Genomic DNA, 26,802 nt, shown 5'->3' with positions numbered 1-26,802 from the left:
GCTTAAATCCACTTCATTTACTTTTGGTGAATAGTTGTATCATTGTAAACTATGTTTAGAAACAGAGACGTATATACACATTTGTATATATGTCTCTGTTAGAAATAAACAGTTTTTCAGTATTACACGTAGCAACACTGAATGTGGCCCATTGATTTTTAGTTCTATACTAAAACTGATTTAATGAAATTTCTAAATAAATTAATCAATAAATATACAATCACAGATGAGAATAAAGAAATTGAGAACAAGCAATTTGTTAATCAATTAAAAATCTTAAAACTCTTATTAAACAGTTTGAAACTGGTGCTATTTTTCTTTACTGGTTTGTCGTCCTTTTTATCTACAACTACTTTTGGTGATTTCGGTCTTGCACCTTTGTGTCCAACATGGAATTTTTCTTCTGATATGAATAAAGGCTGGAAATTTAACTGAGATCTTTCTTTTTGAATTTCATGAAGTACACCATGAAAAACGTCCTCGACGTATTCAAACTCTTCCGCAGCCGTAGTTTCGTAAAATAAACAGTCAAACTCTGTCGCTAAAGCACTACCTTCTTCCTTGCTGGTTTGCCTGTTAGAAATATCAGATAAATTAAAATACAAAATTATATGACAAAATGTCAACTTTTGTTTAAAAAAAAATGGTGAAATTGGCGCTATAAAACCAGGTTCAATCCACCATTTTCTGCATTTGAAAATGCCTGAATACCAAGTCAGGAATACGACAGTTGTACATTCGTTTGATGTGGTTCGTCTTTGATTTTGCCATGTAATTAGGAACTTTCAGATTGAATTTTCCTCGGAGTTCAATATTTTTGTGATTTTACTTTTTATTGATTGCAATACACAGGAACATATATATTTATCCCAGCAATACTTCAGACAAATAAACGACAGTATATTTGTACGAGTTTAATTTTTTATTATTCAATTAAATCTGTAATTCAATAGATATAATTATATGGAGATAATTGTACGACTATTAATTCCAAAAAGTGTAATATTGTGCATTTTAAAACACCTTTGGTTAATAAGTCACATGATGTATGTAAATATGTGAATGATATCATTGAATGTTCTACTGATATTAAGGTTTAGTTTTTTTGAATTTTTAAATCATTATGTTACTGCCGCAAACTGTTGCAGCTTCTGTAAATAGAGCACTTGGCCTTGTTATAGCTAAGTGCAAAACCTTAGATGATGTCACTTATATTCGATTTATGAGTTTGACTGTCCCTCTGGTATCTTTCGTCCCTCTTTCATAATGACTTTTCAAAATTATATGAGAGTTTGGTGCTCTTTCAATTGTTGAATATATATATTGCTGGTATATATGGGGTTGCAAAAACTTTTCTTTTATTAAAGCCATATATATATACAATAGAGCTTGCATATTTTGTTCTAGAAGTTGGTAAATATACTTCAAATGCTGCAGTTGCAGAGGTTATGGGGTGGATACCCATCTTTCAAAACCAGTGGCAATGCTTAACTCGACTGTTGCCGTTTGGACAATATGAGTTCTGATCGGTTTAACAGAAAAGTTTTCACATGGGCAGACATTAAGAGTAAAAACTAAAGTGTATAACATAAGGTAAACATGTTCTGAACATTTGTGTATCATTACAGAATATGTTGATAGTACATCAGTTGTGAATACTATAGTATATCTAAAATGTTAAGTAAATATTTTTAACAGTGGCAGGCAATGTAATTTTACAGTCAGAGAAAGCTTTATCTGGTAAAGGTAGTAACAAGCTTCGAACATATAATTTATTTAAGAACAGTTTTGAAACGGAAACTTATTGTACAATTCCAATGCCTTTTTTTGCCAAATGTCGATGTGGTGTAGCAACAATAAGAATCGAAACTGGGCGATTTGAAAAAAATTCTTTTAGAGAATCGAATCTGTGATAATTGTAGGGATATTTAAGAAGATGAATCCCATGTTATTTTATAGTGTCTTTTATATATGACGATTTCAGAATTAAAAAAATTTCATGAAGCAATACATTTTTATAGTGATATATCTTTTGATGATAAACAGACTGAATTACTGTTTTTATTTACAGATATTATTATGATTCGTAGCAGTGTCAAAGCCTGACGACTGGCAATGTTATTTTTCAGAAGGATAAATTTTGAACAGCCAGCATGAACAGGGCGATATGATCATGTTATTGAGATCATTCTTGGATCCGCCTATGGATCTCGTCGTTGTAAGCAACATGGAAGTTACAGGCTTTCTTAGACAATTAAGTGCCTGTGATGGGAGTTTGTTTGAAAATATACACAAGGCCGTACGGTGACCTATAGTTGTTAATGTCTGTGTCATTTTGGTCTTTTGTAGATAGTTGTCTCATTGGCAATCATACCACAACTTCTTTTTTTATACAATCGACCGTTTAATTCAATTAAATCGGTAATTTTCTTTTCAATCAGTGTTGAATGATTTAAGGATGATTCTTTTAAATTATCCTCGACTAAATAGTTATATAATCCAATAAAATTGTTCTTCGATAATTACACTACACATTTGTGATTTGAAAACTGATATTTATATGCTCACCTGTATCTTTCCAAATCAATTTTATTTCCCACTAGTGCTACTGGTACATCTTTAGCATGTGTTTTTACATCTTGTAAATATCCACGTGCATTCTCAAAGCTACCACTGTTTGTTATACTGTAAACAATGATAAAGGCGTCTGCCCACCTCAGATAACGGTTTTGGTCACTGGTTTCCTGTAAAAATAAGATAGGAATTTGCTTGAAATCATTATTTTCCACATTGAACGAAGTCGTATAGACCCCGGAACATAATATCTAATATACTAGAACAGACCCGCGAAATCGCGGGTATATACAGCTTGTAAACTGTTGTAGGATGATTTTTGTAAATAAATTATGTATGGAGAATTTCATAAAAGGTATCAAAAGCCCTCTCCCTTTTTCCAAAGTCCGATATTTGTTTCCTTTCTGTTTAATTTAAGGTAGCACTCCACAGTTAGAAAATAAAATTAAAAATGAACCACAAAATGTTTTATCATCTCCTATTCCTGGATTTCTAATACATTAACCTAACTGTTTGTGTTGTACATGTGCATATGTATGAAATCAGTATATTCCATAGATTTGATTTTCAAATGTTAAAAGAGTGAAAATTAATTCCTTTTATGTGTATCCATGGCAACATTCTGCATTTATTTACCATAAAATATTGCAAAAAGGGGGGTTGACATGTCTTATATCCCCCCAAAATTTGGATCAAACTAGAATTTCAATGCCTTTGAGTGATACCTTTTTAGAAATTGTTTTCATAAATCTTCCTAATGATCAAATAAAAAATGGGTGTCTTTTGCCTCATTTTTTCGTAAAATCCAATCACAAAGTTCGTTAGCTGCGAAAACGTAGCTCTATTGTCCTTTTTTTTTTGTCTATGGTCCGCAAATATCAAAAATCATCAAAAGGACCTTAAGAGCTACGTTTTCGCAGCTAAAAGTTCGTGCGATAAAAAGTTGGAAAAAAACATTACAATAATTGCCGGACCAATGTATGGTAGGGACATGCAAATACGGACTGTCATACAGAAAACAGCCTATATTACATACATTACATAATCTTGATGTTCATATAAACCCAATACAAAGGCTATTTTAATACTCAGCTATCCAAAAATGAATTTTATTGCACACTAGCTCTCATATTTGAAAAATCCACAGGGGCCAAAATGCGAAACTACACATCTAACTGTGGAGTGCTACCTAATTATGTTCGTGTTTCTGGCCTCAAACCACAATTATTCTTCTCCTTTGCTACATCTTTTTGTAAAAGTCATATTAAATTAAAAATTTGCACCGCTTCAAACATGAAATAAATATAACTGCTTATATATAGACCATTATTAGTACAATAAAATATGCTTCAATGACAATCCATCAGAGCTTTTTCTTTTGAGAGCCTTATTAACATGCAAATGGTAGGATATGAATCTTGTATAAATGACTAAGACCGACTAAGGCTAATTTGAGGGGTGGTCGGATGGGTCCTGATCCCGAAATCCCGGGCTTAAAAACATGAAATTCTGAGATTCAGAATTTAAAAAAATTCATATCCAGAAAACCCGATATCGAAAAATATATTCCCGGATCCCGTAAGGATCAATCCCCGAATCCCGAGCTTAAAAACACCCGATCCCGACGTCCCGAAAAAAGGTCAAGCCTCCCTCTTATCTCTACCTAACTTTCATTTTTGCCAAATCACTACTTTCACTTTCAACAATAGTTTGTTATGCCCACAGGCACTTGTCTCAGAAAAAAAATTTCCTATATACCTTAATATAACATATTATAATAATATATAATATATAATATGTTATATTAAGGTATATAGGAAACTTTTTTTTCTGAGACAAGTGCCTGTGGTTATGCCCCATGTTTGGGCATTATGTTTTCTAGTCTGTGCATCCGTGCGTTCGTTCGTTCGCTAGTTCGTCCGTTCGTCCGTCTGTCCCGCTTCAAGTTAGAGTTTTTGGTCGAGGTAGTATTTGATGAAGTTGAAGTTCTTAGTAAATATAGTGCTGATGTGGCATCCGTGTACTATGGACACTGTGATTCTTGTTTCCGTATGTTTTACTTATTTTAATATATATACAACTGGTATTACCTCTTAAAAATTTAACATTTCAAATAAAACTGTAGTCAGAATACAGAGAGACTCTATATATTCAAGCACTGCAGTATAATCGTTGTTTACATGTACGTGAAAAATAATTGTCCTCTCTAAGGAGGTATAATAGTTGTGGTTCTTATATCATCTAAACAACATGAAATGGAGAACGCTCTGATTGGCTTATTTAGTTTTCATTTTTGTTATCTATCATACGATTGGTTGTACTTGTGCATGTTTCAAACAGGAAGTCTCATCTATGACTAAAAGTCAGTCTGATGACGGAATCATATCCGGACTCTTTTTTTGTCGTTTTTCTCCAAAATTAACTCAATCTGAATAATCATAAGAATGGATGACAAATGCGACTATGCATGGTAACTATAGGACACAGAGGCATAATGACTAATTCATTGTGGAAGGAAGAGAAGCGACACACAAAATGAGGTCTTCTCGTTTAATAGTATAGATGTTCCTGTGTTGACGTTGTTTTAGTGAACGACATTTAACTCTAAAATTATCATTGATGACCGAGACTTTTTAATATTCTTCCAATGATTTTTGTCTGGCATTTTTTGTTTGAGCCAATGGAACCAGTCTTAATATAATGAGGAACACAACATTTCGAGTTGCAGTAGGTCTTTAGAACATAAAAAATGGCTACCGTTACCATGGAAACGGAACAAATATGAAAAATTCAAATTTTAGGTTTTGATAAATTATTTGGATATGCTTAAACTTAAAATCATTAGATTTTTTAATACATTGTAGGTGTCCGCTATATACTTGTTTGGGACGATTTTGGCAATCATTGGAACTATTACGTTGCCATGTAAACAACACCACATTTCAAAAAAATCAAAATGCGCCAAATTTAATAAAAATTCATAGTAGTTATGAGCAAAATTGGTTGATGTGGAATTTGGCGTTGGAATTTTCTTTTTTTTTCCATTAAAACGTAAAACGATAGTTGTAGGTTCCGGTGAATTGGTCCTGTACCAGTCACTATATTATTGTAAAGTTTGGAACGATGGACTTGGCGATTTCGGAATAACTTTGTTTATGTAAGTAACTATGTACCTCTATTTATGGAATGCGTCGTCTAATTTCATTATGGTACATTAAAAAATACCTTATCACAAGTGTCCATTATATGAACTGAAATTTCAGTCCCGTCTAAATCTTCATGCTTTGTATATGTATCCTCTACAAAATATAAATTAACACAGCTGTTAGTGATAATAATTTAAAAAATAGTACGTATTATTAAAATAGTTATGTTTGACAAATTTGAAGATCTTTTCTTGTTGTTGATTTTTTGCTTTTTTGAAAGATTATCTATCTATTATTAGTTTTCAACATAACATGCAAAAAATGATAAAAAAAAAACTCCATTTTAGGGTAGAAACTCTCATAAAAAGTCGACTGACGATTTTGATAATGTTTTACTTATTTGTAGTTCTTGTTTGGCTGATCATTTTTTTCTATTTATTTTTTTCTATCTATCTTTTATAGTTTTCAATATAATAGGTAAAATGTCAGATTCGTCTTATGATTTCAGCACTTTGATATATTTGTAAATCTTGTCTTGGATGATCGTTTGGTTTTTTTTTTCTGTTTTAAGTTTCTATATATATCAATTTCAGTTATCGAGCTAAACGGTATCAAAATAATGCTAGACAAAAGTAAAAATCTTCATTTAAAGACAAAAACTCTCATTGACTTTGAATAAACTTATTTGTAGATATTATCTTGCGATGATTTTTGCTGACGGTAATATGGTAATATTCATCATGTAAGGACAGTAACTTGGGTAAAAAGACAACTTAAAGTTTTTTATGTTATTGATCAATAGGTAGGTCTCATAATTCTGAACATGTTTACCAATGTCAGATTTTTTTCTCAATATGTAATTTTTCGAGAAAATTGAAAAAACTTGCATTTTACCCATATCTTCTATTTTGAGCCAAGTCACCAATGTTGGTTCATCAAACACATTTTTGTAAACTTGAAACTAAAATGATGATTGTGACTTAGATTATTCATATTGGTTCAGAGAAGATATTTGTAAAAATGACGGGTGACGGAAGACGATGACAACGGACGACGGATGCCACAGGATGAGCATAACTCACTTGACTCGGCCTATGGGTCAGATGAGCTAAACATAAGATGGTTTATTAACTAGAAACGCAGGCTGGAATAAGGCTTCTACCAAAACATATACGCTAGACACGATACCTTTAATCGGCAAATTTGTTACGGAGATCATTACTCATAATTATAATGATGCACAATGGATATTTGTATGTCATTGATATATATATATAATAGTTTCCGTTTAAATTAGTAGGTGTTATATCACATTGGTTTTAACAATTTTGATCCTGAAACAAAACCGGGTTCAAACAAATAAGGCTGTTTTTTTAGAGCAAAAAACTGAGGGTAAGGAGTTATTGCAGCGCTCATGTTTGTTTCAGCACAGTTGTTTTGATACAAGTTTTTACAAGGATACTTGTAAGGTATTTAAAATGAACTAATAAAAAGTGACTTAAACACTTTAATGTGCCTGTAGAAAATAATAAATGAACTTTACCTATATTAGGGTCATATTCCATGATAAATCTTCTTGTGATGTATTTGACGGTAAGAGCTGAAAATATAAATAATACATGTATAAAATATTAAGGGAAATAGCATCTATCATATTAAACCTCTAGTATATATTAAATTGTTCTCGTCCTGAACATGCATGTAGTATTTGCCACTGGACATTAAACAAAATTATATAATATTGTAAGTACTTTATGAATATGTCACTACACCGGAATGCCCTCACGGACGTTTGATTGAAAAGGTATTTGATTTACGTTGCTTGCACTAACAAAGCATTTTACAGAAGATAAAATCGTATACAAAAATCCTGCAACAAAATCTCTGATAAACAACTTCAACGGATTACTTTCATTACAACTACACTCAACATAATAACATTGCCTTTAATTTCAAACATAATAATGTGTATTATCAATTTTATGAAACGAACGAATTGGTTGTTCTTACATCGAGAGAACTGCATTAACTGCCTACATGATGTTCTATTAAAAATGAGTAGATGAGATAACTATCCAACAGAGTTAAAATATGAAGTGGTAATAAGCAATTGCATTCCAACTTAGGGCCATCAACAATAAGAAACCGTCTAGGCAATTTAGAAGAGGTCCCGACATGAAAAATGTGAACCAATTCTCTGGTGGTTCTAGATTGAAAAGGAAGATACGACAACCAAACAATGATACATATACAACAATAAACAAAATAAAATGATACGCATACAGCAATAAACAAAATAAAATGATACGCATGCAGCAATTAACAAAATAAAATGATACGCATACAGCAATAAACAAAATAAAATAATACGCACACAGCAACAAACAAAATAAAATGATACGCATACAGCAATAAACAAAATAAAATGATACACATACAGCAATAAAAGATATACATACAGCAATAAACAAAATTAAAAGATACACATACAGCAAAGACCAGAACAAAAACCGTACACTAACAGCAATAAATAAAACAACAACAGTACACTTACAACAATAAACTAAACAATAATGGTACAAACACAGCAATAAACAAAACAACAACGATACTCATACAGCAATAAACAGAATGGCAATGATACACATACCAATAAGAACAAAAAGAGTGTTTGAAATTTCTCAAAGAAATCGACATAGTTGAAATGTGGACCGCGAAGAGGACCCCAAATTGAACTGGTTAGGAAACAGTAATATTCATATTACCTCTTGCTCAACGTGGAAGTGGGGTAACAGGAGACTTTATTTGTACAAGTACGAATAGAGCAAAAATGTATAAATTTGTATATTTATTGTTAGTACAATAGCTGGCTAATTGTAGGATAAAACCCGAAATTCCTTATAATGAGCTCTAGATTATTGTATTATGTTTGTTTTATTCATTTTTAATTCATGAAATGTCATGGAAATCATTTGTTGTTCTCTATTTCTCTTTTTGTTTTAAATTATAATCCTGGTACCTTCGATAACTATTTACACCACTGGTTCGATGCCACTGCTGGTAGACGTTTCGTCCCCGAGAATATCACCAGCCTAGTAGTCAGCACTTCGGTGTTGACACGAATATCAATTATATAGTCATTTTATATAAGTTTCCTGTTTCTCGGATAAAACTTAGGATTTTCTCATCCCTGGAGTAGATTACCTTAGCCGTATTTGGCACAACTTTTTGGAATTTTGGGTCCTCAATGCTTTTCAACTTTTTACTTGTTTGGCTTCTAAGCTATTTTGATATGAGCGTAACTGATGAGTCTTATGTAGACGAAACGCGCGTCTGGCTTATTAAATTATAATCCTGGTATCTTTGATAACTATTTATACCACTGGGTCGATGCCACTGTTGGTGGACGTTCGTCCCCGAGGGTATCACCAGCCCAGTTGTCAGTATTTCGGTGTTGACATGGATATCAATTATATGGTCTTTTTATAAATTTCCTGTTTATAAAACTTTGAATTTCACGAAAAACTAAGGGTTTTCTTATTCCAGGAGTACTGCTACCTTTGATTATTGACTTATTCAACACATCTTCTCGCAATAATGCATTCATAGGCTAATATAGGGTAACGCCCTCATATGTCGCTGTTTGATAGTTTTTGGGGAAAGACGGCTTCAAGCAGTCAATCCCTATGGGTTTAACCAGAGTGACATCCCCTCACATCATTCATTTTGTTTTTATAGTGTGGAAAACCCCCCAACAAATCTTAATGAGATTGATGAGAGGGAGACACACAAATGAATAGACTGACTTTAAACACTTTTTTTTTTACACATTTCCATTGTTTCTCGTGAAATTATCGTATTTTAGCTCTCCTTTACACTATTTACGTTTCTTTTACAATCCGGAACCAGGTGCTCCGCAGGGCGCAGCTTTATACGACCTCAGAGGTCGAACCCTGAACAGTTGGGGCAAGTATGGACAAAACATTCAAGCGTGATACAGCTCTGAATTTGGATTGTAATCAAATTTTTGACATGACATGGGTTTTTTTTTTACACAAAACAAATGTCAAGATTTTACAAATCAATTAAAGATTTCTTCTTCAAACTTTTTAAATCTAAAATTAAATAGTTGACACAGCATAGGCTTCTGACACAGAATGAATGTGGTCTAATGAACTTAAAAGTTTTTTTTGCCTTTGAGCAATTCACTATGCTGTTGAATATTAATCCTCTCAAAAAAATGTTTGAAGAAATTTTCTTTTTATTTATGAAATCTGAAATGAGAAAAATTTAAACCCCCCCTTTTTTTTCACATCCCCGTTTCCCTTTTTCCAAAACTGATATCAATTCAAATTTCTAATGGAGTTTGCAACAATAACTACTCTTTTAAATACATCATAAAATATTAAAATGTAAAATAAAGTGCTTGTTATCACTGAATGGTAAAGATTGGTTGGTAGTAAAAGTGAATATACATTGTTTATTGTATAAAACAATAAAAAAAACTTCATCAGCAACATTTTATATTGGCAAATTTCCAATGAAGTTATTTGCAAATAAAAATAGAAAATGACATCATAGTCATGTCTGGCAAATGTCCAACATACATTATCTAAAAACATTTTAGATAAGATAAGGAAAAAAAGCTTCATCAGCAACATTTTATATTGGCAAATTTCCAATGAAGTTATTTACATAAAGTTATTGGCAAATAAAAATAGAAAATGACATCATAGTCATGTCTGGCAAATTTCCAACATATATTATCAACTACTATTCTATACAAAGAAAGATAACTCTAATTGAAAATTAATTGCTATTGCACAATATTGTGCAATTAGATATTTCTTGCTATTGTGCAATACTGTGCAATTGAAAATTTCTTGCTATTGCACAATACTTGATATGGAATCCTGATTTGGACCAACTTGAAAACTGGGCCCATAATCAAAAATCAAAGTACATATTTAGATAAAGCATATCAAATAAGCCCAAGAATTTAATTTTTGTTAAAATCAAACTTAGTTTAATTTTGGACCCTTTGGACCTTAATGTAGACCAATTTGAAAACTGGACCAAAAATTAAGAATCTACATACACAGTTAGATTTGGCATATCAAAGAACCCATTTATTCAATTTTTGATGAAAACAAAGTTTAATTTTGGACCCCCATTTGGACTAACTTGAAAACTAGGCCAATAATTAAAAATCTAAGTACATTTTTAAATTCAGCATATCAAAGAACCCCAAGGATTCAATTTTTGTTAAAATCAAACTAAGTTTAATTTTGGACCCTTTGGACCTTAATGTAGACCAATTTGAAAACGGGACCAAAAATTAAGAATCTACATACATAGTTAGATTCGGCATATCAAAGAACCCCAATTATTCAATTTTTGATGAAATCACACAAGTTCAATTTTGGACCCTTTGGGCCCCTTATTCCTAAACTGTTAGGACCAAAACTCCCAAAATCAAACCCAACCTTCCTTTTATGGTCATAAACCTTGTGTTTAAATTTCATAGATTTCTATTTACTTATACTAAAGTTATGGTGCAAAAACCAAAAATAATGCTTATTTGGGCCCCTTTTTGGCCCCTAATTCATAAACTGTTGTGACCTCAACTCCAATAATCAATCCCAACCTTCCTTTTGTGGTCATAAACCTTGTGTTAAAATTTCATTGATTTCTATTTACTTATACTAAAGTTATTGTGCGAAAACCAAGAATAATGCTTATTTGGGCCCTTTTTTGGCCCTTAATTCCTAAACTGTTTGAACCAAAACTCCCAAAATCAATCCCAACCTTCCTTTTGTGGTCATAAACCTTGTGTCAAAATTTCATAGATTTCTATTCACTTAAACTAAAGTTATAGTGCGAAAACCAAGAAAATGCTTATTTGGGCCTTTTTGGCCCCTAATTCCTAAAATGTTGGGACCAAAACTCCCAAAATCAATCCCAACCTTCCTTTTGTGGTCATAAACCTTGTGTTAAAATTTCATTGATTTCTATTCACTTTTACTAAAGTTAGAGTGCGAAAACTAAAAGTATTCGGACGACGACGACGACGACGACGACGACGCAGACGACGACGCCAACGTGATAGCAATATACGACCAAAAAATTAAATTTTTGCGGTCGTATAATAATCAGTATGACGAGATATTCTAAATATATCCAACCTACATTATATTATAGTGACGTCATTGTTTGAATGCCACACTATGCAGAAGCAAGGATATCCTTCACTGGTTATTTAAATCATTCTCGGAGATAGTGCACTAATTAAACATTGGTATTTGTTAATTTTAAACATAATTTTGTTTGCTGTAGCTGATTCAAACATTAACATGCAATACTTTAATTAGTAGGTCAACAACTTTCAAAGTAAACAAAGTCCGTGGGGATACATGAGATCGGGAAGAGAACGATTTTTTTCTTTAAAATTCTGTTTTGAGAATCTTCCTCCAATTCAGGAGCACCTCAATCGATGAGTAATTATCCACTAAAATAAAAGTTAATGTATCTGAACACTTAAAATGTAAAAAAATAGTATATTATTAGTAGTCTTGTACCAACATAATCATTGTAATGGTAAAAAAATAATTAAATTAAAAATGTTGCATTTTGTAGTTTAAACCTATTTATTCATGAAATTTACAAATATTTCAAAATGTAGGATCTGGAAACAAGCTTCTCACGGTTTACATCAATCATATTGTTTTTTTATTAGTACCCGTATCCCTGTGATGTGAGTTGTATCTGGGAACTTAAATATTGGAAATTTAAAACTGAATAGATTTTTCAGTCCTAACTTTCTTGAGAAAAAAATAAAAATCTTAGAGTACTGTCACAAAAAATGGAAAATTCGCCCTAGCCTGTAGTTCATTGGTACACAATTAAAATTCCAAAAAATTGTAGGCGTTGTTAAATGACAGAATTCAGTTGAATTTTAGATAATTAACTATCAACTTTAATCGAATGTTTAGATTTAGAAGATGCAGATCTCTTCCATTGAAATTACATTAAACAACAATTGATTTTAATATTGTCAACCTGTTCTTTTTTTTTTATTCTTAACACCCCCACCCCCACCCCCACCCAAATAAAATAATACGGAAACAAGGGCCGTCATTCACCTCCGAGCTATTCAGCTCTTTGACTATATTTTTGTGATTGAAGTGAACTCAGATGTAGTACATGTTTCCATGCATGTCACGTTTCCTTGCTGCACCTGTTACCATGATGTCTGTAAGTCTTGAGTTAAAGGGTGAAAATAAAATAAATAAAACGAGTGCCTTCAGTCAAATAATGAACGTGATTTAATGAAAAGATTTTATGATCAACATCACAGGTTTCGTGCTTTTTGATAGAAGCTGATCAAATAATGATCAATTATTGGTCTTATCTTTTGCGGATGTTTGATCGAGAAAAAAATATATAATTGATGACTTAAAAATATCATCCAAGTATTTCAAAAATCACCTGGTGATGTGTCTTCAAATGATTCCATTTAAAAGATAAATGATAAATTTTGATAAAACTTTTGACTGCATCTTAGCAATAAAAAACTTAGAAAAGATAGTAGAGATAACAATGCAATATATAACACAAATACGTTACATTCATTCAAATATGCTTTAGTTATGTTGAAATGTATAATACTAAGGCAGCAACCATTTGATTTTCTGGGGGGGGGGGGGCCTATGGTTTTTTTTGGAAAAAAAAGTTTGTTTCCAGTTTTTGGAGAAAAAAATAATTTGTTTTTGATTCTGAGAAAAAGAAAAAAATTGTTTTCGACTTGTCGCGAAAAAAATAGATTGTTATTCGCCACAGGCGAAAAAAAAAGTTTGTACAGAAAAAAAAACCATAGCCCCCCCCCCCCCCCCCCCCAGAAAATCAAATGGTTGCTGCCTAAACCAAAAAGAAAAGCCTAATCTTTTTGAACACTTGATAATGTCTTTTCGTGGACACTTAAATCTCTTAATTTGTTAGTTATTTGTAGTATACTATGAACAACTTAGTTAAATAATACAATACCATGTAACAATACAAAAAAAAAAGTAAAATCACAAAAAATCAGAACTTGAAGAAAATTTAATCGGAAAGTCCCTAATCACATAATAAAATCAAATGACAAAAACACATCAAAAACACATAAAAAACACAATACCATGAAACGATTCAATACTATGTAACGGTATAATACTATGTAACGGTACAATATTATGAAACGGTACACTACTATGTAACGGTACAATATTATGAAACGGTACAATATTATGAAACGGTACAATATTATGTAACGATTAAATACTATGTAACGATTCAACACTATGTACCTTATACAATATTAGTTAACAGTACAATACGATGTAACGGTACAATACTACGTAATGATATAATGATATTCAATGGTACAATAAAGGGTCACGATACAATATGTAACTTATACAATACTATGTAACGGATTTATTAAAAAGTAAAAAAATACCACCGAGAGAAATGAGTTATCCAACTTCCAAATGACGCTTATAGTCACTAAGATGACTCACATATTTAGACTTCTTACTATACAAATCCTTGGCTAGACTAAATGTATCATAGCAAATAAAGAAAAAAAATTATACACGTTTTTTTTTTTACAAAACATATAAATTGGGGCAAAGTAAAATACCAGTACAGCTTTGAGGTTCATCATAGTACTTTGTAGGTTTTTTTTATACTGAATATGTCGACGGTAAAATCAATATAGTAGTCGTTCATTTCAGCTAGACAATGTTTGGCTTTTCTCTAAATTTTGATTCCCTTTTTTAGATTTTGGGAGGAGAGAGTTTTAGTAAAACAAAATCAATCATGGACGAATAATGACTGACATTTGACAACCTGTTTAGACAAACACTGGCTGACAGTATTGTTTAAATATATAATACACCTGTCTAAATCTATATAACCATTCACATGAATAAGGATCTTCAGTTACATATTATCAATTGGTTAGATATATATGTTACAGTGATTGATACAGAGCAGGTTGTGCTAATAAACTATTGTTGCTGGAGTCACAGCTGTTCTTGCAGTCAAACTATTATCACAATAGAAATCATGTTCAAGAGATTCATGCCAGAGGGGAAAGGACAAGAACGAGTTTTGTTTTTAATGTATATTAAACGTATATTAAACAATATTAGTTAACAGTACAATACGATGTAACGGTACAATACTACGTAATGATATAATGATATTCAATGGTACAATAAAGGGTCACGATACAATATGTAACTTATACAATACTATGTAACGGATTTATTAAAAAGTAAAAAAATACCACCGTCGCTGCTGATATTTTACAATATCAACATAACAGACAACCTGATAATCAGTATAAGTACCTTTGACGAATATGGGTATTTTTTAAGAATCAGTAATATAAATATAATTGTAATGCAAAAAGGAAAACCTTGACGGGTTAAATTCCAAATATAAAAGTTTAAAACATGTACACAAGAAACATAAAATACATGAATAAAAGAGCAGAGTTCAATATAAATGAGTCGTGATTAGCCAGCGACACAACGTCCGTACGATTTATATTATAAGCATTATCCATTCGTCAATACCAGCGAAAGGTCATATTGTGATAATGTAATGCCACTTAAAAGTCCCCATTCGATTGGACGGCCTCTATTTTGTTTAATCCGGACGATAATTATATTTATCGGTGGGTCGTCCCACTGTGTATATCATTCTACTCAGTTTTTTAAAACAAAATTGCCGCGTATCAGGGCTTTGTGACGTCAAATACGTTGACCCGGCCTTTTAACGTGGACCCGGACAGCAACATCATTATGTTTGAACCGACGTCTATGAGTTTGAAACAAACTTATCAAGTCATCTTCTGGTTTTCTAGTGAAATAAGGAAAATATTTCCAAAAGGCGCAAATACGACCCGAAAAAGATATTATCAGGTTATCTGCATATTGAGGTTGTAAAATATCAGGTGCTCGACACAATATGAAGTTGTTGTGGTTTTTTTTTTATCTCGTTCGCTGCGCTCACTCGACAAAAAACTTCATAATGTGACTCGCTGCTGATATTTTACAATATCAACATAACAGACAACCTGATAATCAGTATAAGTACCTTTGACGAATATGGGTATTTTTTAAGAATCAGTAATATAAATATAATTGTAATGCAAAAAGGAAAACCTTGACGGGTTAAATTCCAAATATAAAAGTTTAAAACATGTACACAAGAAACATAAAATACATGAATAAAAGAGCAGAGTTCAAATGTCACCCGCGTTGCACATATCTTATCTATCCAAGAGCAATAACTAAAAAACTTTGTTTGAATCTTAAAACAATCTACAAATATCTAAGAGAAAGGAAGGTAATGCAGTCATAATATTTTTTGTCAGCACTTGTTTTCGAAGGCATTGTTAATATAAACCTATGATATAAGTTATATAAGTTTCTGGCAAAAATTGTATACACGTAAACGCATACAATGAAATTTTTCAAATCATCAATTTTTTTCAAGGGATAAAATTCTTTTAAAAATGATTTATAAGCACCAATTTTCAAAATGTGAGACCTATAAGATAAATTTCATAAAAATATGGAAAGGATTAAAAGAAAATTGAGGATGTAAGTGGGGAATGTGTCAAAGAAACAATAACCCGACCATAGAGCAGAAAACATAAAACAGCCAAAGGCAGCCAATGGGTCTTCAACACAGAATGAAATCTCGCATTCGGAGGCAGGCTTCAGCTGGCCCCTAAATGAATAATGTGTACTAGTTCAGTGACAATGGACGTAACGATTGATTGTCACTTATTTTCAACTTGCAAAGACATTGCTGATTTAAACCTATGTCCAATAATATTCTGGCAAGAATAATCAATTGTACAATGAGAGCTGTAACGATGAAATTCTCCAAAAATCAATATTTCCAAAGGGCATAATTCTATAAGCAATTTTAGGCAATTGATAGGACCAAGGAGGTTATATGATTTTCGAACTCGTCCAAGACATTGCTGATAAAAACCTATGATTTAAATTTCACAGAGTTCTGACAGTAATAGTATATAGATAATTGACCAATGTGAACCTATAAATTTTACAATTCTTCAAATTGCTTTACATAGCCTTCAACACTAGACAAAATATCTTTATTGAAATCTAAATTTGTTTTTTAAGTAAAGCGTCTTAGTCAAGCTGATTAAATTAGAATATTAGGTTTAATTGCATTTATAAGGGAATTTCTAACCATAATGGCTGATTTGGCAATGAAGGAAAATATGTTCCTCATGGTCTTAAATTTTCAAATATCGTCATGCACACGGAGGACGAGAAAAAATTATCAATAACTGAAATGTTGGTCGACTGGGATAACAATGGAAGAACGAGAATTCGGACTGCCACTGGAACTAGTATATTGGATGGGAATGGGGGGGGGGGGGATTGTGCCTTGCCGCCGCAAATGAAACAAGGTATGTTTACTGAAAGATAGATCAATCAGGATGAAGGCATTAATAGCGCTTGAATAGTATATCAGATATTTTGCAATAGTGTGACCTAATAAGTTTACAGTATAGTCAAATTTTGGTGGATAACTTTCTCTGTACATGAGTCACATAAAGAAAGAAAACTGTATGAATTGATTAAGTTCACAATTTTTGTAATCGCATGTATCAGTCGTGTGGCTGCATGTCTTTTTATCTCAGTTTATCATTTTCATCAAAGGTCAATTATGTTTATGATGATTATCATGCTCATGTAATCGAATCTTTCGATTTATTCCACATATTTCAGATAACCCTTTCAAATCCATTATTTCCAGAAACTTACTACTTTTTAACACAGCTAAACAAATACGTGATCAAGTGTGTTTTACTATTTTCAGATATTCAAGGACCGAAGATAATTCTCCCTTTCTGTTTCCAAAGGTTAAAACATATTTTTCAGTACCAGAATTTGTTTTTATTGAAAATTGACAAAACTTTTAGGAATTTTGGTCCTCAAAATGCTCTTCAACTTCGTAACATTTTTTGATTCGAGCATCACTGATAAGTCTTTTGTAGACGAAACGCGCGTCTGGTGCAAATATAAAATGTCAACATGTATACGTGAAGTTTTCTAAATATAATACAACATCCTGATTGTTAAATGACAATAATAGCTGACAAATAGGCACAAATTTATCAACACAAGAAACAAACCACATATTTGAAGACGCAAAATACACTATTTTCTTTTTCTTAGTATTTATACTCAAATAAAAAAAATGCCGACATCATTTAAAAATATATTTTCATGAAAATACCTCGAAACCTGGTGTCTGTTGTCTGTTCTATGGTTGGTTTGTTGTCTCTTTGACACATTACCCATTTCCATTCTCAATTTTATTTCAAAATATATATAAAATTATCTTCAAGTTTCTTGAATTTAAAAAAAAATAGCATGTGGAAACAACCCTCTAAATGAGATCCCTTAAGTATCAATTCAGCGCGATTTTACATAATAAAACATATGCTTAAGAGGGTGTCCATTGAAAAAACAGGCAGTGGATGGCACATGACCTATTTTGTTTTCAAAGTTTTTTCATCTATTTCATATCACAAATTCATTCTTTCTCAAAGTTAAATTTTTTTTTTTTTTATTAACTGCAACAAATAAAGAGAACAAAATCACATAGAAAGCACTGAAAATTCATTGAAAAGGGGAGATAACTGTTCATTTTGTACACAGTTTTGTTGCGTTGTTAGTGAACTTTAAAATAATTTTCTGAGCCATCCACTCTTGATTCAAAAATATCTTTGACATATATATCCTTTGTATGATATAAACCATATGTGCAACCAATATCATAGTATTTGCCTGATATTTACATGGACAGCGTCTTTAAAACAGCTGATCTTTACATTTATAAACGCTTTTTACATCGCGATGACCTTGAGGTCATTTCGATGTACTGCTATCGCCTAAATTTCCATTATGCATAAATTATGCAAATTAGTTTTGGGTTTTCAACCGATCTATAAAAATGACAGATCCGCGGTAATTACAAGTGAAAAAAAGTGCATTTTTATTTTATTTTTACAGAAGAGTGTCCATTATGCACTTGCACTGCACTATGATAATAGTAGAATAGAATGATCATATACAAATAGATGAAAATTATATATACACGCAACCGTAATATTAATATAATGTATAACAACAAACCAGTGTATTCTCTTGGACTATTATCATATTAGAATGATAGTCCAAGGTATACTGATTTCTTGCACTACAATATAATAGTTATTACGGTGAGGTTGAATTTCCTGTCATTTATGCATCATCCAAGCACGAACTTGTATCATAAAAAAAATATCTCTGTAAATTAACCCCAGTTTCAAGTATAGAGATGTGATCTGTTTCTGTGATATGTGCTTTTGACCATCCACAAGAACCTGCGGTCATCCGATGTTCAGTACTTCAGTACTTTGATTAGTTGAAGGTATTGTGAATTGTTTATCATACATTAATACTTGAGTGTTTTTCATATTCACAATATATTTGTAATAGTTAATATACAAGTACTAGTAAACAATCTGGCAATATAGCAGAACTGGTTCAGTATCCTATAGATGTTATAGTGATCAAAATAACCATTTATTAGGGTATATATAGTGTCTGTCTATCGAAATCAGCGGCTAAGCTCGGAATACATATGCAAGACAATCAAAATAGATAGTTAAAGTACAAGAAATAAACTCAACAAGAACAAAATCCTTTCTTAATTTATAAAAAAAACCCAAGAATTACTAACGAAAAGAATATTCTTTGAGAAATATTTGTTCACACTTCAATAATAAATATACAAATGTATCCTATAAAATGATTTTAGAAATATTTTAAATTAAAAAAAAAATTTAGTTAAAGTTGAGCAAAAACGATTAATTGGTGCTTGTCCAATTGCAAATATTGTAGGAAAAGACTAAATTAACCAGAATAAATAGGTTCGAAAAGAATTTTTTTGAGGGTATAGATTGTGGCCGCTTATTCTGTCCGATTTTTTTAAAAACAAGTAACAAGAGGCACATCTGTGTTTGTGTCGCTCACCTGGTTATTTTTTTTTTCCGCCAGGTCGGAAATTAGGACTTTTAAATGATCCTCATACTACAGTTACTCGTTGTATTGCTGATTATATTTGCAATTTGCATGTATAACCTAGCTTCTATGGGTATTTGCAATTTGCATGTATAACCTAGCTTCTATGGGTTTTAGATATCAGCAAAAACTGTGAAAAAGAAACCCAACATCAGTTCAGACAACTTTACAGGGGCATTTACCTGAAAACAGATGGTAAAAAAATTCACAGAAGATAGAAATTGTAATGCTGATAATTTTTGCGGTTTAAACTTTTAACCTAGCTCAGAAACAGATTGACTGATTTTCCCAAGATTTTTGTGGTAGATTGTGCAGACTATTGTATATGTATCATGTCATTTATTCTAATTTCTATAATTTCACAGATATTAGCCAAAACTGTAGTTTCGCCAGTAGACACAACGGTCATGTTGGTTGACCAACCTGGACAAAAAATACAAACTTAATGGTAAACATCCCATAGATGAGAGGACATACTTTGGTTTCAATCATTGAGCAGTTTCGGATTAGAAGATTTGTAAAAAAAGGTTTACGGATGACAGACGACGAACGGATGGGTGACAGACACAGAGTGATGACAATACCACACAGGGCCCTTTGGACCAAGTGACATAAAAGTCATTGGAAATGAGTATGGAGGACCTCACAGGTGCTATAATGTTTTTTTCGTGTAATGTTCAAACTCACATCATTTCTAATATTTTGGGTTGATTTTATTAGTATGTGCATTTGTGTAAACTGAGAGGGACGAAAGATACCAGAGGGACAGTCAAACTCATAGATTGAAAATAAACTGACAACGCCATGACTAAAAATAAAAAGACAAAAAGACAAATAAAAGTACAGAAGACACAACATAGAAAACTATGACTATGCAACACGAACCCCGTCAAAAACCGGGGGTGGTCTCAGGTGCACCGGAAGGGTATGCAGATCCTGCTCCACATATGGCACCTGTCGTGTTGTTTATGTTATTACAAATCCGGAAAATAGTCTAATTCGGTAGGTCACATTCGTGAAAAGGGAAAGGTATTGTAGATACGACATAAGGAACATATCTGATATCATCTGTGAAACGGTTATTCCATAACGGTCAACCAACTTGTGATGGCGTCCGTAAAAATTGATTTCAACTGGAATGTTGCTACATAGAAAAGAAAGGCTCACAATTGGGAAGCTGAAATCATCTCTTTTGTCGTAAAGTTTTGTTTTCAACCGAACCTTTTTGTCAATTTCTAGAGGCAAGTCAAGATATGAGGCAGACTTAACTGTATCTGTAGTATCCTTTATATCTAGTTCGATGGGATAGATTCGTTCAACATAGCAACCAAATTGTGTATTATTTAGTGATAAAACATCAACTATATAGCGGAAAAGTAGTTAAAGTATATTGCTAACTTAACTTTCTTCCTAAGAAGTTCCTGTATGAAGTCAGCCTCATAATAATAAAGAAACAAGTCGTCAAGACGAGGGCACAATTGGTTTCCATTGGAATTCCGACAGTCTGTTAAAACACGTCCTCCAAACGTAACAAATATGTTGTCAATCAAGAAATCAAATCATCTCTTTTGTCGTAAAGTTTTGTTTTCAACCGAACCTTTTTGTCAATTGCTAGGTGCAAGTCAAGATATGATCGAGGCAGACTTAACTGTATCTGTAGCATTCTTTATATCTAGTTCGATGGGATAGATTCGTTCAACATAGCAACCAAATTGTGTATTATTTAGTGATAAAACATCAACTATATAGCGGAAAAGTAGTTAAAGTATATTGCTAACTTAACTTTCTTCCTAAGAAGTTCCTGTATGAAGTCAGCCTCATAATAATAAAGAAACAAGTCGTCAAGACGAGGGCACAATTGGTTTCCATTGGAATTCCGACAGTCTGTTAAAACACGTCCTCCAAACGTAACAAATATGTTGTCAATCAAGAAATCAAATCATCTCTTTTGTCGTAAAGTTTTGTTTTCAACCGAACCTTTTTGTCAATTGCTAGATGCAAGTCAAGATATGATCGAGGCAGACTTAACTGTATCTGTAGTATTCTTTATATCTAGTTCGATGGGATAGATTCGTTCAAAATAGCCACCAAATTGTGTATCAAGCAATGTTATGTTTTATGTCATCAAAGAAATTTCAAACAAACTAACAAACAAACAAAAAAATAAAGAAAGAAAGAAAGAGAAAACATTTTTTTATTTTGTCAAAATTGCAGTCGAATTTTCCGGGTTCGAACTCACACCTCAGTTTCGACAACCTAGTGATTTCAGTCGGTGAACCATTTAAACCTTTCGGCCACCGAGGCCCTTCTTGGTAATGAAGCCTAATGCCAGATGGAAACACTCAAAATATTTGCATATAATAAAACATGTGTGTGAAATTAATAAAACTAATATAATTGTAGGATTTCCCTCTAAGAAAGGAAATTGAAATGGAGTCTAACCATTTTATGTGAAACCCGAGTTGAAGTAGACCGAATTTTTCTGTCTCCTGTGTCCATAATTCAGCCTTACCATATTTTATTTTCTTCATTTTGACCTATATTTTAAAAAAAATAAAATTTGACACCTGTTAAAAAAAAAAGAAAAATCCAAATGATATATAGGAATATGAAATGTCAAAAATAAACACGAAGAGACAGAATATTTGGTCTACAGTAGAAGCATCTTATTACAGCTGTTGTATAACGTAATAACATGCAAGGGGAAACGTGTTTACGTGTTTTATCCTTGTTAACCTGACAGAAAATACCATTGAATAGGTGTTGCAAATTCCATCATGATTAAAATTAAAAGAATTGGCAAACGAGTAACCTGCAAATGAGCTAAAAACTGTATCACATTTTAAAACTCAAAATTCCTAGACACCCAAGTCAAGAACTATCATATTAGACATCATCCTTGCGGTAACTTTGATTATACACATGCACTCGCAAATTTCATAACGGTTAGTGCATCAGTTAATCTAAGTTCATTGAATCATGATAGCATAAACTTGCATCCAAAAGAAAATTGTGTTTTCTAGCAATCACGCTCTGATTATCAATAGTTTATTGTCATCAAATAAGACCTTCGATCGGCCAAATGGTCACATAATATGCAGAATAGTTGAATCAATGGTGAAGGGATATTCGTAAATTTGAGTCGTCTGCAACGGTCAAATGATGGAAAAATTTTCTAAATTTGAGTCGTCTGCAACTGTAAAATGTTCTACCTGGATGGAAAAATTCGAAAATTTGACATATTTGGTCAAACGAATATTTCTTTTCCTTATCATGTTGTTAAAGAATTTGACCTATTTGGTCAAACGAATAGTTCTTTTCCTTATCATGTTGTTAAAGAATTTCACCTATTTGGTCAAACGAATATTTCTTTTCTTTATATTGTTGTAAAATTAAATATACCGGCAATTTGTGACATACGAACATAATATTGTATTCAATATAAATATTATTTAAGCTCAATCTTACACGAAGAAGGTTTTATTTTATTCATGAGTATTTGTCGTTGTGAAGATCAACATTTTTGTAGTTTTGATTCATGCCGTGATAAATAGATAAGTGAATTATAACGATTATATTTTTTAAATTCGAATTAGGGATCGAAAGATATGACTTTTGTTTTCACCTTTACAATCAATATTTGAACACTTTCAGATTTTTCCTATCTTTATGTAATATGTTTTATACATTTAATTGAGGCATCGGTTTATAAGATCAAGAAATTCTTAACGATGAGGAAGATGCTATCCCAAATCCGCCATGCATCGCCTAACGAATACTCAATGTAAGGATCTTCGATGATCATAACAAAATGAAATGATTAACCTCTAGTGTCTGGTTTCCTCGTCTTATATTCTTGGAAATGAACCAACCTACAGTCATATGTATAGCGTATAACGGAGAGATAATGCACTGGACATGTTTATTTATCTCCACTTATAATACTAATTAAGAAACGTAGAGCTATGTTCTTTCCTTATTATTTGCTTTACTAAAGACAAGAAAAAAACCATAAGGTTCTAAGAAGTATAACAGTTAAAGAAACAGCTATTTCTAAGATAAACAGTTCGTGTCAATTTAAAACATTTTCGGGCACTGTTTAATGAATCTCGTAAAGAAAATGTAGTTTATTTATATACCATTCTCTGGTTTTCTGACCTTTCTTCAGTCAAACACCGTGACATTATCATAAAAATACATTTACTCCTTCATTGTTTGCAAAAGGTGTGACACGTTTAACGAAAACCACTACGTCAATGTCTTCAGTGTCTTCATTTTCTTTATATTTATATATGATAACAATAGATGAATAGGGCTAGTGATATTTGTAATAGCTGTTTATGGAAATCTTTATTTTCCAAAATGCACGAAACATCTTTCTATATTTAAACTAACTTAGGAACGTTCTATCAAAGATTTGCATAAAGTATTTTGAACATCATAACATAGGGATTTCTTTGAAATCTCGACATATGGATAGTGATCCGGCGGCGGCGGCGGCGTTAGCTCACTTCTTAAAAGCTTTATATTTTAGAAGGTGGAAGACCTGGATGCTTCATACTTTGTATATAGATGCCTCATGTTACAAAGTTTCCGTCAGTTACATGTTTAATGTCCTTGGCCCCATTTTCATGGTTCAGTGACTACTTGAAAAAAAAGTTTAGGTTTTCTGTAATGTTAAATTCTCTCTTATTATATGTAATAGTATACCTATATTTGGTATGTGCGTACCTTGGAAGGTCTTCATGTCCGTCAGACAGTTTTCACTTGACCTCGACCTCATTTCATGGATCAGTGAACAAGGTTAATTTTTGGTGGTCAAGTCCATAACTCAGATACTATAAGCAATAAGTCTTGTATATTCGGTGTATGGAAGGACTGTAAGGTGTACATGTCCAACTGGCAGGTGTCATCTGGCCTTGACCTCATTTTCATGGTTCAGTGGTTATAGTTAAGTTTTTGTATCTTGGTCTGTTTTTCTTATACTGTATGCAATAGGTCTACTATATTTGGTGTATGGAGTGATTGTACGGTGTACATGTCTAGGTGGCAGATGTCATCTGATCTTGACCTCATTTTTATGGTTCAGTGGTCAAAGTTAAGTTTTTGAGTTTTGGTATTTCTTTCTTATTCTATATGCAATAGGTCAACTATATTTGATGTATGGAAATATTGTATGTCATTACATGTCAGTCGCGCAGGTTTTATTTGACCTTGGCTTCCTTTTTATGGTTCATTGCTCAGTGTTAAGTTTTTTGTGTTTTGGTCTGCTTTTCTCAATCTATAAGCAATAGGTCAACTATATTTGTTGTATGGAAGAATTGTTAGCTGTACATGTCTGCCTGGCAGTGTCCATCTGATCTTGACCTCATTTTCATATGGTTCATTGGTCGATGTTTAGTTGTCTTGGTTAATGTTAACTTAATCATGTTAATGTGACAGTTGTAATAAAGCTTTATATTTAGGACTATCAACATAATATCAATGATTAGTTAAGAAGGCGAGACATTTCAGCGTGTGCACTCTTGTATAATATTTTTATTGTCTGACTCTCAGTGTCGATTACCCCCTCCCCTATTTATATCTTCTAATAAATGCCAAAGTTTCTTGTTATCTTACACCTATCACAAGAATAATGAACGTCAGCTATAATTTGTCAAATTAGATATTTACAATGAATACTGAAGTATAACATGCATAAATACAAACATATCAAGATAAGATAACTGATGATCGTGTTTTACACCTCATAAAAACATCAATAATACTTATACCACATCTACCTCACTAAAGATTTCGTTTCCAACCAGAAACGATGAAAAATGCATATTTTTCATAAACTAATTGTTCCAATGGCAAATATTACATGCATTTTTAGAAATGACACAGCATAGATGAACTTTTAAACAACTTCAATTAGGAGGGCTGCAGTTGGTTCAAGGGTTTCCTAAAGCACAGAGAGTGTGGTTCTCTTGCTGCACGAGGCCCCTGTTTTGACCGGACATGACTACAAATTTATACATCATTCAAACTTAAACGGACGCCTCTCTTTTGTATGCATTAATTAAACGGTGCTAAGTCTAGGTGCACATATTTTTTTAACGCTACAGAAACAAAATGTGTGCCGCTGTCGGCCAAGTAACATATATATATATATATATATATATATATATATATATATATAGTTAAACATATAAAAAAGAAGATGTGGTTTGAATTATGATTGCCAATGAGACAACTCTCCACAGGAGACAAAAAATGACACATAAATTAACTATAGGTCACCGTACGGCCTTCAACAATGAGCAAAGCTCATACCGCATAGTCAGCTTTCTTTCGCCCAAATTATAAATAATACGACACGACAACCCTAAAATACATTTTGACATTAAGTCTTGTTCTGGTCATAACAAGATCAGTCATAAAAAAGGAAATATTTCTTTACAGGAACCTTTTTTTTTTAAACCGTCGTTACCCTTCTAGATATTTTCTTCGGTTTCCTAGATTACATTGCCTCGTTTAATATTTTTTAAAATTTGTTTGCACGTTTGTTCGTTTTGTCAATTTAAGTCTTTTTCAATTTGTTAAGAAGTTATAAGTAAAAAAAATACTCACCAGATTTCCCAACTCCTATTTGCCCCAAAAGAACAATGTTGTAGTCCGGAATTTGGCCATTCCGATGTCCAAATTTTTTACCACTCATTTTGGTTAATGTCAAGTTCTAATTTTCAATCCTCTAAATCCAATTCAGTGACATAACAGTTATTTAATCATCCTTTTTTCTATGTAGCTTTATTCAACATTTGATACAGATAGTTCCAATTAATAGCGCATCAACGATACACTTACGAAGTCAAGCAAATCCCTTTTAATCATTAATGATTAAAACAAAATTATAACCACATTCATTTCACGAA

General features: G+C 32.2%; 1 protein-coding gene across 1 annotated transcript; it reads right to left on the bottom strand.

Moving 5' to 3' along the window:
* Nucleotides 1–131: 131 nt before the first annotated feature.
* Nucleotides 132–26,737, bottom strand: LOC143072647 (ras-like protein family member 12). The gene is made up of 5 exons (XM_076247692.1): nt 26,501–26,737; nt 7,264–7,320; nt 5,800–5,873; nt 2,569–2,744; nt 132–573 (listed from the first exon to the last, which is right to left on the bottom strand). The coding sequence occupies exons 1-5, from the start codon at nt 26,586–26,588 to the stop codon at nt 264–266; spliced, it is 705 nt and encodes a 234-aa protein (XP_076103807.1). The 5' UTR covers nt 26,589–26,737; the 3' UTR covers nt 132–263.
* Nucleotides 26,738–26,802: the final 65 nt, after the last annotated feature.

This window comes from Mytilus galloprovincialis, chromosome 4 (genome assembly GCF_965363235.1).
Source record: "Mytilus galloprovincialis chromosome 4, xbMytGall1.hap1.1, whole genome shotgun sequence".
Lineage (NCBI taxonomy): Eukaryota > Metazoa > Mollusca > Bivalvia > Mytilida > Mytilidae > Mytilus > Mytilus galloprovincialis.
Note: the sequence above shows the minus strand (reverse complement) of the source record. Positions and strands in the feature narration are given on the sequence as shown.